At 40.4% G+C, this 14,212-nt stretch overlaps 1 protein-coding gene across 1 annotated transcript in view; it reads left to right on the forward strand.

Moving 5' to 3' along the window:
- Positions 1 to 14,212, forward strand: part of ccser1 (coiled-coil serine-rich protein 1) — a 113,882-nt gene that overhangs the window by 29,012 nt on the left and 70,658 nt on the right. Inside the window, exons 7-8 of the mRNA XM_069523615.1 lie at positions 5,919 to 6,093; positions 10,539 to 10,616. Coding sequence (XP_069379716.1) covers positions 5,919 to 6,093; positions 10,539 to 10,616 — 253 coding nt within the window. The remainder of the gene's footprint in view (positions 1 to 5,918; positions 6,094 to 10,538; positions 10,617 to 14,212) is intronic.

The following is a 14,212-nucleotide window of genomic DNA, read 5'->3' on the forward strand; positions in this document are numbered from 1 at the left end:
TTTTGCAGGAAATGGATCACTTCTAATGCTGCTGTTGAGAATTGGCTTCTGAGAGGAGATGAGTGAGTCACAAGGATGTGGAGCAGAGGGTAGGGGAGAGAAAGAAAAAAAAAAAAAAGAGGTGAGCAACTACACTTTGAAAGGAGAGCAAATAACAGGGATATAGGTGCCATGAAAGAGAAGAAAGAGAAGGAGCTAAAAGAAAATCAATGTTCAGGAAGGGGGCATTTTTCACACTCTGCCCCTTTATATTTTTCCTTTCCTTTGTGTAATTAGTCTGAAAGAACTGTTGAAGGAAAATCTCTGTGAAAATATTTAATTACACTTTAATCCATGTATTTAGTTGTAATTAGCATCTCACTGACATGGTTGTGTAGTACCGGTTTTGGCCACTAGCTGGTGTAATAATACATCTTAATGAACTGAAATTAGCCCTTTTTCCACTTGAGTCATCTTCTAATTGACTGTCGCTCCTATCACAGTCTCCCTTTCTCTGCACTCACACTCATATATAACCTGTTCAGAGGTCTAGTGTGTGTGTGGGAGAGAGGGAGAGAGCGAGCAAGCTGTAAAGAAGGGAATAGAGTGAGAGTGTCGGGCTATCGACTCATGACAGTGAAAAGACAGATGACCCTGAGTATAAGAAAGGCCTCCCTGCATGTATAACATCTATCATCACTGAACAGACTTGTCTTCAACTGTGCTGTGTGTGTGTGTGTGTGTGTGTGTGTGTGTGTGTGTGTGTGTGTGGTGCGTGTGTGTGGTGCGTGTGTGTGTGTGTGTGTGGTGCGTGTGTGGTGCGTGTGTGTGCTTGTGCAGGTATGTAGAGTAATTACCAGCAGATGAGAATGGTGCTTAGCTGGAAAATGACTGTCTGTTCTGTAACCGCAGTCAGAAATATTTGCTTTGACGTGCTCACACCTACACACGCACACTTACTTACCTTAATGCCTACAGAGCAATGGCAGCTCAGCCTCAGCCAGACTTTGTCAGTGCTGCTGTCACAGAAGCATCACCCAGATCTAACTTTGGTTCCTCCCTCATGACGGAGGTTTCAGTTTAACAGTCATGCTGCACAATTTATTCTGAAACTACTGAAGGGAGATTTGTGGTACAAAATATCAAACCAAAGAAATCGTAGAAAACCCCCCCCCCAGTGCTGATTCTCCAAAATCATATCAAAAGTTATTGTTTAACTGTCATTGTTGGAAATGTTTAGATTATACAAATGCAAAAAATAACTTCTCATACAGATTGAGATGGGATGTGAACCTTGTTATCTTCAGTTCAAGTTTTAAAATGGCTATAGTTGTATATTTTTTGCAGTTTTTCAGATAATCACTTACTGTCTACCAATGTCTATAATGTCTACCACTACAGAGAGCATAACATTTGATCCAGATAAGCCCGTGGAAGTGAGAGTTATAGTGGTATTTCTATTTTCTGATAATGTTGCAGACATGACAGCAGAAATATTGAACCAGAAATACTGCACTTCCAGTCCCCTGAAACAGTGAATGTTTTCCATAAGCCACCTCCTCTATGATTATTGTTTCAGGGGAGGTGAGCGTTGTTTGAACCCTGCTCCCACTCATCCTCTTGTTGCTCTGTGTATTTCTTGTGCACCACGAGTAAAAGAAGAATCCTAACCTGAACCCTGGAGAAAGGGCTGGAGTGTCAGACTCGGATAAATACACAGATGTAGAAAACAAAAGAAAAAAACAACTTTAAGTGAGAAAAACTTTCTTGTTCTAGCTCTGCACTGTACCACTTGACATAAGCTGTCAGAGAGAAGAGGGCATGATTGATCATATGTCATTTATTTATGCTAAATTCATCCCATCGAGATAGTGGGGTGCAAAAGAGAAATAAACGGTGAGAGTTCATTCTAACCTGAGATGCCAAGCAGGAACAAAAGCTACAAAAAATACAGTTAAATCTTTTTTTTAAGCAGTCATTGCTGCTTGACAGACAGAGCTCACCTGTCCTCAAAAGACAGCAGGCTTCATCGACATCTGTCAGATGTGCTCAGCAGAATCCCAGCGGGGAAACCTTAGGCTTTGATTGTGCATCAGTTTAGTGTAGAGGTTGTCAAAGTGATAGGAAGAGAGAAGAGATGAAGGGGCGAGGGGAGAATGGTGCAGACAGAAGACAAGGGCGTGAAGAGAGAGAAGGGTACGAGAAGGGGGTGAAGATGGATGAGCAGAGCGAGGAGGGGTGTTGAAGAAAGAGGGGTGGTGAAGCAGTGAAGAAGAAAGTACGAGGGCAAACGAGGGAGCAATTCAGTACAAGCTCTCCAGTGAGAAGTCTTACGTTGATCGATATTTTAGTGATATGCTCTTGTTTTGCTCAATGAACATTTTTCCTCTGGAATGTGCTGTCGGACTTAATGCTCCTCCGCCACTGTTTTCTTGGTAATGTTTCTGGGAAAATGGAACAAAAGGCATCTAATTTCCTCTCACCTCTCCTCTAAATGGCTAAATCAGTCAGAGCGAACACAAGACTCCTGGTGATGAAGATCTCCTTGTTTCTGTGATTATGCGGGAGGTTGATATTTCTTTGTTCACCTTTACAAAATGTCACAAAGATTGTGATATACACAGTCCCCCATTTATGCACTTCGGTCAGGATGTCCCAAACTGGCAGGAGAAAGTTGAGGCAGGAATAATTAAGCCGATTTAAACACATTTGAATAATTCATCAATTCATTTATCTGTTGGGTTATTTTAATTGTTTTTTCCAGGTTCTCTGTGGCAGTATGTATTCGAACCTGGGGCATATGGATTGGTGAAATGTAAATATAAATGCACATCTTTTCTGCATCGTGACCATTACATGCATTTCAGCATTTCGCATTCAGATGTCTGTGAAAGACTCACATTGGCTGATTTTATCTGCAATCCTATATCGGTCTGGCTTTATTTCTGGTTTGACTACCTGATGGTAAAGATAGTCAAATCAATATTGACAATGACGCAAGTGAAAGTACAAAGTAGTATAAAAATAGGCAATTAAATACATATGGAAATTGAGTAAAGAATAGAATGTTGATATTGTGCAATGCGTTACATGGAAATATGTGGAAGATATATTTTCTATTTGTACTACAGTTCATATCATAGTAGGGTATTTGATCAGATAACCCGCAGTAAGGTCTCACAACCAATTAACAACGAACACGACAGAAAAGAGAAAGAAGTGAGAGAGAAACATCATCTATTCTTTTTAATAGTTTCACTTGTTCAGAGCACACTGGCCTTGAAGCCAAAGATTCAACAGGCTTTTGTCACATCCCCAGTTTTGACATTTGAAAAATCTCATCGGGGCCATGTTAGTGTCAGCCAACACATTGTCAGTGATTGAAAAGCTGACTTCAGTTGCATTTCATCATAGTCTACTGTATAGGGAAAATTTTAATCCTGCTTTTTAAACTTTGTTTCCAGCAGCAACAAAACTCATGGTTACAACCCTTTTGAGTTTCAAATCTCTCTCTGCACTCTTACCAGTGTTGTCATAACACCTTATGCATTTTAAGTCTTAGCTGCATCTGATCATACATACTGTTTCTTTACAGTAGAACACATGAACTTAGCCTGGACTTTAGTCCTTGTGTAATAATTGCTGTGTGAAAAGAGTACTAAATGTTCCCATGCATGATTAATAACCTAGGGCCAAGGTTAATCGTAAAATGAGGATGTAGAAAAAGATGAAGTAAGCTGTAGAATAGGTTCTCATGTGACATTTTGTGTGCATGAGATTTAACAGACTGAATTAAAACATCAGTCACATCCTTCTTCTGAATCAACAGAGCGAGAGTTTGAGCTTTGATTTGAGGCTGTTTACATGTCTGGTGGAATATAAAGTCGCCTTGAATCATTAACATTTGATGTAAAATATGCTCCTGGTGAAACCTCAACTGTCACACCGACTGGAAAAAAAGTAATATGGGGCCTGAAGCGGTGAATGACTATGAAGACGTAGCTTTTATAGATAAGGTCAGCGTTAGTACTCGTAGCACTTAGATTGAGTCTCATAGCTGCTGCTGGAAGGCAGAGAAAGATGACGAATGCTGCGACTCTGAGCGACCCTGACTCCTGGTGAAAATACCTCTCAGTGTGTGTGTCCTCTGCTGTGCTAAATATGTAGGTGTTGGAGATAAGACAAAGAACAGAGGCTGTGCACCAGATAAAGATATACAGCTCCACAGGTCTGTTTAATGTTTAATGGACCGTGTTCTCAAAAGGGACAGTTAATTAAAACAGTGCTTTTGGTCAATCTCTCCCTGCTGATTTTGATCGTGTGAGTTGAAATCCATCTGTACACCTCCGCCAAAGTGTCACAGTTGTTTGGAGGAAAATGGTTACATATAGATTCAGAGGCTTGTTAATTATCAGGCCTAAATAATGACTTCTGAAGTTTTGTTCCCCATCTCCTCTATCTGTCCAATGGCCCGGAGGTCTGCTGTGCTTAACTTTGAAGGCTTTGTTATTAAAAATGTGTTTGATATGCAGCACTCGAAGTGAAAGATCTCTCCCCCGTACACACAGGGGCGCACACACGCTTCGACAATCATAAAATCTGCTGCATACATAAACAGACTGACAACGTTGTTTTTGCAAAAGAATAATTGTGGACATGCAGTTATACAAAATACTAAATTAAGACTCCTTGGGGGGAAAAAATATGCGAAGGACAGAGACACAGGATCACACAGCTGTGATGAGCTGTAATGATTCAAAGCTCTTGACAATGAAGTATCCTTTTGAGTTGACAATGATGGTGAGACGCAGGATTAGACGATGGACCCGTGTGCTTTGGTTTCTTTCATCTTTTAATACAGTTGTGTGTATGTGTTTCTACTCATGTGAGTACAATCAGCTTAAAACAGACTTATTGGGGGGGGGGGGGGGGGGTCTTGTAGGGCACCATCCTGACCATGGTTAACCATGTTTTCCCTTCTGTAGAAATTTCTCATCTGTAAAAGATGAAAACCAAAAAGGGGCTTTAATAAAACTTCTCCCACTATGACGCAGACAGATCACAGCATCTTACTGCCAAGCTACTGTTTAGACCTCTTCACAACTCTTTTCCGTGGGAGCTAAACTGGCAGGACACAGTCAACACTTTTACTCTGAAACAGGGAAAAACCCACAACATTTCTTTTGTGACCTGGAAACGATGCTCCGAGTTTGCTCTGCTTGAAAATTAATGCTTTGGTTGTTAAACAAAAAAAGTTGGATTTGTTGAGTTTGTCTGCTTTTCCCTCCCTTGGCACCATCTTGTTTCTCTCTGAATTTGCCTGATAATAAATTCATTGATTAACATTTTTTGTTTGTTAGCATGAGAAGCTTGCAATAGCCAAACTAATAACGCTTCTACTCAGAAGAGCGTGGTTGCTATAGGTTCATGACAGGTTGACCCCACTTGTATAAGAATATTTAGGATTTTAGTAGAGATCAAGAATACATGGGAAGGTGACATGTCTAGAGTGTAGTGTGTTCGATCTACTATGTAGTCCACAACTCTGAGATCTCTTTCCTTTGCATATATATATATTTTTTTAATCATCCAAAATCGTCGTACTACGGGCAATCCAACAGCCTGCGAAACTGAGGTCCACCAAAACTGACCACAATGAGCTAGGCACCCTCTCTGGTTTAATTCATGTTTTTAGATATGGTATCAACCAGGATTCTGGAGTATTGGGTTATCCAGAAGCAGTTGACATTTTGACACTGTTTTGTAATGCATCATCTACACCATTAGCTACCACCAAAGGCTGAGTTGAGATTGTGCAGGTTGCCTGTGGAGAGCAGAGGGAGAGCAGTGAAGGCAGGTCAATGATCGAGTTTTCACACTCACGATAACATTAAATCTTTGTTTCTCTCTTCTTCCCCTGCACTATGCCTCTCCTCCAGGGAGCCCAGCCGTCCGACCAGCCTGCTGCCTGCTGACTGGAGCTTGGGGCTGGGTTTGGGGAGGGAAGACGAGTCTTTGCCCCCAGGGCTGGAAGCGCTTCCACTGCGACTGATGCAGCAGGACTGTACGGCTGTCAAAACCTTGCTTTTAAGACTGAGAAGGACACTGCAGGAGGTGGGTTTCACACATATGCACACACATACGCATGCTCCTCTTAACAGGAGCCTGTACTCAGAAGAAGGCTTTAAACTCGAAAGATAATGTTTACATCATAGAACGCTTCTCTGTTAAGTGACCCTTCTCATTCGACAAATCACAAAGACAATGAATAAAACAACTAGAAGCATAATTAATAACTCTTTCTCTTACACTATACTCACAGAACCTTTCTTTGGTCAACGTATAAATGTGTTAAATTGTTTTAAACCAGTAAGTGCAAGTGGTTAGCAAATAATATGAAGTAATTTAAAGAGGAACCAAAACAGTGCAGCGCTCCACTGACAAATTCCTCAACCCGTTTTAATCGGCCCTATTACAGCTCCATGAAATCATCTCAAAGAGAAAGCTTGTCCGCATTTTAAAAGGTCCCCTGTAATCTATTTTATAGATAGATAGATAGATAGACAGATAGACGACTTTATTTTTATTATGTTTTGTTAATTTAATCAGATTCCACATCTGGAGTAGAAACTGGGCTGCTTCTTTGAGTGTCATATTCTTCATATGCACACACAACTCAGTCCACACATTGATCCTCTTATCTTAGAGTATCACTCTGCTCTTAAAGTGCGTTTGGATGCTGGAAGCTAAAGTTTTCACCTCAGGCTATGAGGCCATCACAGTGCAAATGGCGGGAAACCAATGAAAAAACATCCACACCATTAAAGATGTGATTATCTGTAATGGTCACTTAGCAAAGCACTGACACGTTGCAGTAGCTGGTTTAACAAGGTTGTACTGTAAAAATCAGGGAACCATATTGACGGCTGCCCTGTGAGTGTGGGACTGCTTTAACTCTAGATTATAAACAGAGCGCAATCATATTAAACTTGATCATTTATTGAGATTTTTTTTGAAGAACATAAAATTTTTATAAATGTGATTTGCAGGGTTTATTTAGGGTAGTTGCAATTTGCTGAGAGCTCGACTTGGGGCAGATTTTCAGTCATAATAATAAAATACACAATCAAGGACTGAGTGTAAATTTTAGTTTTACAGTCAATGGCAGAACATAGGATGGTAATTAATCTCTTTTCTGGAAAATGGCTGATGCATAAATAAACAAAAGTTTTGTTAGCTATTCTAGCTTTAATTGAAAACAGATTGATGCTGCTTTCTATATTTTCTTATGCCATGTTTTGGAGTGAAAGTGCTCGTATTGTAGCTAACACCCTTTGTCACTATATTTTGAAAGTGTATGAGACATTTACATACCAAAGAGGGATGTTAGTAATACCATCAGCTCTTAGCTATGTCTAGCTTGTAATATACACGGGTAAATGTCCCTCACCAAACACTGCAGCATTATACAGACACCTGCAAATACACAAATATAAATACATAAAAAGACGTATAAAAGGCTGACCAGAGCTTCCCTAACATCCCACCATTAGTCCCTGTAAACTAAGATCAAAGCTGGCCTTGAACACCTCTCTGCGAATTACAGTCCGCATGTTTTCTCTCATGTCTCTCTCTCCTGTTCACCTCTCTTGTTTTTCCTCCAAGGAGCACACAAACAGAGACACAAGGCATGAGAAAGATAAAATAATAATTAGTGGAGAGAGACGTAAATGAGAAGTGATGGAGAGACTACAATGGAGAGGTGCAGGCAGCAGAACATGAATATAAAAGAGGAGATGCTTTGCCCTCTTTGCTTACTGTGTTGTATCATTAACTTGCAAATTTTGTTACTTCCCATCAGTACATGTAATCCATTCTGCAGCGAGGGGAGGGTCACCTGGCCTGACTGTATGCTTTGCATTTTATTTGCTTGACCTTCTGTTCTCTTGCCTTGTTTACCTTAACTTATAACTCCTAATTTCCTCTCCTCTCGTATTCTTCTCTGCAAGTTTTTCAGTTACTATCAAAACTTCTGCAAAAATCACAGAAGAATTTAATTGTATATTGTTGCACTGACATTTGGTTGGCAGTGTCAACTCACATCCAGAAAGCATTTGGATCGTATCCTGGTTTGGCCTTTCTGTGAGGAGTTTGCTTGCTCCAGCTTCTTCCCACAATCCAAAGACATGTAGCATATGTTAGTTAGAGACTCTAAATCGCCTGTAGATGTGTGTGAGATTGTCTCTATATGTCGGCCCTCCGATACTCTGCAGCCGCCTCCTGCAACCCACACAGGATAAGTGTTATAGATAATGGATGGATGCAGTCATATTTATCACCAACAGGCCAGCTCATACATCACATTTTGTAATTTATTGTGCATCAAATTGCAGATAAAAAAATCTATTATTTTACCAGGTATGGATACTCTACCTTCCCATGATTTATTTCTCTTTCTGCAGTTTAGCCCGTCGGTTGCACAGAGAAACATTTCTTAAATGCCACTCTCCATGTGTGCATTAATGTTGCCTAACGCAATGAACCCCATTTGTCAATGTCAGCCATGGATTCGAGTGAAAGCGCGATGCTCCCATTTGTTACAGCATATAGTCACAGTCTTTTTGGGCATGGCCATGCAGTATCTACACATGCACCACCAGACCCTGTTAGCTTGTGCCTCTGCTCAACCCTGAGGCAGCTGCTTGACTTGTGGCAGCAGCTGCTCCTCCATTGCTACAAAGATAACTGTGGATATGATGCATTTTATTTTCAAAATACCGTTATTCTTTACTTTTCAGGACATGGTATTCCCCTCTGCAGTCAATTTCAACACTTTTTCATGTTACACAACAGCTCCGCAATCAACATCTGTGAAAGTTTGGGTGAACAAGCGTGCCGTCACAGTTTTGGTTTAACTGAAGACCTCCTGAGGCCCAGACTTCTAAAAACTCAGTAATACCCAAGCACAGTTGGTATTTCCACTACAAAGTCCTCACCCTGTTTTTGCCAGAGAACTCTAAATGGCATGTCAGTGTGTTGTTAATGGTTCTGCTTTCCAATATAAAACCCAAATGTCAATGAGAGAGAGAGGGAGAGTGGGCATGAGCACACCTGAAGTTATCTGAATGTTTTTATTTCTACATTTAACTGATGTGTGAATGTGATTAAAGGGGTGTATCAAACTACAAAACCTGCTTTTCTTTCTTAGGCCATTCATCATCTTTAGACATTTAGCTTCTGGGTAATGCAAAGTCATTAAACCCAGAGCTCGTAGGCAGCTTTCTCCATTTTTAAATCTAAAAGGCTTTTTTTTTCCCCGAACCACATCTAATTGTGGGGACAGTTGTGTGTTAAAGCCTGTGGGACAGGGGTGACCTTAACGAGAATGTGTATGTTTTGGAAAGAGGAGAGAGCCAGAGTGTATGGGGGTGTCAGTGAGTGCGCCTGTCTCTCTACATAGTGAAAGGTGTTGATCCAGGATGACACATCAGGGTCTTAAGACAACTGTGCACCTATAATTCTGATAGGGAGGCCTGCTTCTTTTAGAATAAACCATCACGTGTACGCTGTGTGAAGAGGAGAAATATTTAAGAATGTTGTTTCTCTGAGCTACAGTCACATCAAAACCTGATTTTAGCAGTTTAGCCAGAAGCTTTTCAGACATCTTGATTGAAAGAATGGTCAAAAAAGAGAAATGTTAGCCTGCATATGAATCTACAAGATGGTGGCAAGAAGACAAGTATACCTTGACAGAAAAACAAGTTCATACATCACAATCTTTTGATTCTCGATGTCGAGTCTTTGTCATGTATCTTGTCATATCCTCCTTGTGTGTGCTGTCATGTTCTTACCATGAAGCATTACATCAATATCAGCCGTCCTGAATGAAGACGGCACTTTATCCTCCCCTGCTTTCCTTCTGTCCTGTTATGAGCCATCACAGGTGACATTTAAATAAGCCTCTACTTTTTATTTTAAGAATAGTGTATGTCTGTGTGGTGTCTGCACCCTGTGTCACATGACTGTCTGTAGGCACTGTGTGTGTGTGTGTGTGTGTGTGTGTGTGTGTGTGTGTGTGTGTGTGTGTGTGCGTGCGTGCGTGCGTACTGTTATCTTTGTGAGGAGGACCATTTTGAGCATAGAGGGGTGAAGACATTTTGGTTGGATGGTTAGTGTAAGGGGCTGGGTAATGCATTATGCATATTGATGTCCTCAATAAGATGAAAGTACAAGAATGTGTGTCTCTCTCTCTTTCTCTGTTTGTGTGTGTGTGTGTGTGTGCTTTGGAACGCCCCTTACTCTGCTCTTGCTCTCTGCCCACTAGACACCTGTGCTGAGGCGTGGAGCCAAAATGATTTTGCCAGAATTGCTTAACAAAGTTGCAAGAATTACAAATTACAATAATAATATATAATAATACTTTGATGTCTTCATTTTGTTCCAAGCAGAAAAGTTTTAACTGAGACTCATCCAATAAGAATCACCCTGTGCACATCACACTAAAACTTACAGTGTATTTAACTAATTGAATCATGTTATTTTCATATGCCTTTTTGCAGAGCGCAGAGACGAGTCCTGCCAGCAGCCTCCAGTCTCTACCCATCAGCCCTTGCAGTGAAAAATCCCTTCCATTTAAGGTAACTTATTTAACGTTTCTTCATGCAAATGCACAATACTGCACAAGTCGGGCCGACACTTTTTGGGTTCAGCCCCATTTTAGCACTGAATCAGTCACTAATTTTAGAATCGAGCTTAATTTCTGCCAAATCAATCGTGGTTTGACAGGCACATTAATGAGGTCATAACGCTAAATAATTGCCTGGGCGATCAATGATCCGGCTCTCAGAGGATTAGTTGAGATTCTGGCATGCCAAAAATGTTGCTTTGCTGGTTTTCAGTTTTCCCTCATGGCTGAGGATTTTTAAACCGCTGTGACTAGTGTGGTTTAATGATATTAAAAGAAGGGTTTTACATATTGTAGCTAAAACTTTGGTCCCCAGACTGCTGTGATACAAAACTGAACTTTGCTACGCTGCAGACAGAACATACATTTTTATGCCTCTACATCGCAGTGGCATAATGTTTTCAGCTTTTCCATCCTTCCCTCAATCAATCTCTTGTATTTTTGTGAACATAATATCTCGAGAGCACCTACAGGCAAAATCTATTCAAATTTGGCACTGATATTAAAATGCACTCAGCAATGCATTGAATAGATTTTGGTGGTCAAAGCTCAAAGGTCAAGGCAGCTGTGACCTCAATAAGCTATTTTCTTACCTTGTGATCAGGATATCTCAAAAATCAAATTTGGTGCAAATGTTAACCTAGATTTATGGATTAACTGATAGATATGAGTAGGCAAAGGTCAAAAGGTCAAGGTCACAGTGACACCAAAAAAGGTTGTTGGTCTTTTGAACACGATATCTCAAGTCTGGCTTTAGAGGATTCCTTCGAATTTTGACAAGTTTTCATTTGAATCAAAGAGGATGTGATTGGATTTTGGTAGTCGAAGCTCAAGGTAAACATCTGGGTAAATGTCGGAGGCCTCCAACTGCAGGTTGTTTATAATAAAACTGCACTAAAGAACACTGTATTGTCTTGTTTCAATAAAACAGCATTAGAACTGTCGATGGACAGTATTCAATTTCTTTTCCTTACCACTGTCACCATGTGCTTGCTCATGGTCTCTATTGGATCTATAAATAACCATACAAAGAGAACAGTCTAGACCTGCTCAATAGCCTTGGGCCTTATACTCAAACAACTCTCAGATACCTCACAGAGCTACCTACTTCAATCATAATAACAGAGGAGTTGGTCTGTGATCAAAAATATAAGACGGACTCATCTTTTGATCTGTGTGTGTCCTCTAGTAATAAAGAACAATTACCAGCCTTTTTTTCCACTTCAGCGTCTAATGAATCATGAAGAGATCAAATCAGATGAGAAAGAGACAGAGCAGTATAATGAAATATAAACATGAGTGTAGCAAAAAGAGGTGGGGACCAAAGTGCTTTGCTTGTAGTGACGGACCCTAGACCCCCTCTGCCAACCTAGTCCATCACAGCTGTGCGATCTAGATGAGATTTATTACTTTCTGCTGTGTGTGTGTGTGTGTGTGTGTGTGTGTGTGTGTGTGTGTGTAGCTCTTGTAGGCTTTTGTCAATCTTTTCCCTGGGATTTCGTTGGTCTGCAGCCGAGTTCTTGTTAGACTGTTAGGAGCGAGAGGAGCAGAAAGGACAAGACTCCACGACTTTGTGAAACTTCTCATTGCCTGTGGGGGTGATTTATTGAACTTTGTTGCACTAAAAGTTGAAACTAATATTGTGTTGACATACAAAAGTCAAACCTTAACCCCTATCCCCTTACAATATAATAAAACTCAAAGACCTGCCTGTCTCACACCGTGCCTGCAAAGTGCACTACTGTGCTAAGAGTGTATTTGTGCATGCACTTAAATCTGTGTAGCAGCATGCGTTTGTACGTGTGCCCTCCTTATTGACCTACATGGAGTACCAGTAGCAGCTGGATGATAAGGAAAAATTAAAGATGTAGGGTGGGACACAGCATGAAGACAGCGGCTGTGGATACAACAATCTCATGCAATGTACAGTGGGATTTGTTGAGGTAGTTTCATTCAGAAAAAGAGAGGGGAAATGGTTTTCAGTAAAATCATAATCACCTGACCTATAATCAGTGAATAATCAAATAGCAAAACATTGAAATGTCTTTGTCTATGAATAGGCAGATACAGATCCATCAGAAATGCATGTAGATTGACAATCTTTGTGTGATAAAGTATTGCACAACAATCAAACACACTTGACATTGGTTAAAAACAGTGAAAATAAACAAAAGCAAATAACTAGAAATATCCAATACATCCACTAATCAAATATTAAAAATCAGATCCTACATAAACTAGCTTGAAATGAGCAGTTTTGACATTGGGAGCACATGCGGTGTATAAAGCAGCTTTATTTCACTTGGTGAGAAATTTTGTGTTGGAAGAAAATGTGAAGAATTAGATTTTTTTCTCGTGGAATATTAAGTGAGCTATGCACAAGATCATTTAAAAGTTTGTTGGCTGGACTTTTATTAAAGAACAACCCCAGCTATTGTCAGAATGTGCAGACAAACCAGGCAAACTAGGTTTATATACTCTGATTGTAAAATACAACTTTTGCTTAAGCATTGTTTAATTCCGTGGAGCCAGCACCCATCCTAAATACCCTGAACATCTCTCACCTAACCAGGACTATGCAGGGAGAGACTGAGGGCGTGACAGCAGCACAGAGATAGATATAAAGGGCAGGGTGGAAGCAGCAAGTGCTGGAGGAATTGAGGTTTGACAGGAGATGAAAACAGAAGAATAAGATTGGTGTGTGTGTATGTATGTACATATATATAAACAGAGAATGAGTAAGTAGGTGGGAGGCAAAGGCTAACCTTTTGACAGAGCTGGAGGCACAGAAAAGAAGCAACATCAAGATGGAGAGGGCATGCCTCACAAGGAGAAGCTCAATACGAGGAAGTGGGTGCAACTCTGAGAATAGTACATTGTTCTACTTGACTTTAAGATAGATTGAGGGGAGAGGGGGTGATGCAGACAGGTCGTGCAAAAGGGGGAAAGTGTTGAAGCAAAAGTTGAGTTGAAGGAATGTATTCAGTTTGATGACATTAAGTCTGATAAGTCAGGAAAAAGGGAGGAACTACAATAGACATGCGAGAGATGGAGGTGAGAGAGCAAAAAGCAGGTGAAGAGTTTGATGAGGAGGGCGGAAGAGAAAGGGGGAAAGAAGAAAAAGAGAGACGAAGGGGAGGGGCAAGGAGAAAAAGAAGAAGAGAATTTGTCCTGGCACTCCAGAAAACGACTCTGTGGGTATAAAAATAATCTACGGTAGCCACCTGAGAGGCTGCGGAGTCACAGTGCGCCCTAGTTTAATTTAGACCCAACGCATGTGACATGATTTTTACCACATTTTGTCCCAGTTGAAGTGTTCTACTGTATTTTGAAGACTGAAGAAGAAAAAACATGCATGCGGTGTCATTTGCTGCATAATTAGAAATGAGTAATGTATAATTATAATGACTGTAAATTTGTTATCATAGTTTGTTTGTTTCACATCAAGGCGACAGTGTGAGAGGGTTAAAAAACATACACATGCAAGAATACACATCAAGACAAATGTTTCTTGGCTCAGACACTATAAACACACAAATCAAGAAGATA

This window comes from Paralichthys olivaceus, chromosome 4 (assembly GCF_024713975.1).
Source record: "Paralichthys olivaceus isolate ysfri-2021 chromosome 4, ASM2471397v2, whole genome shotgun sequence".
In the NCBI taxonomy this organism is placed as follows: domain Eukaryota; kingdom Metazoa; phylum Chordata; class Actinopteri; order Pleuronectiformes; family Paralichthyidae; genus Paralichthys; species Paralichthys olivaceus.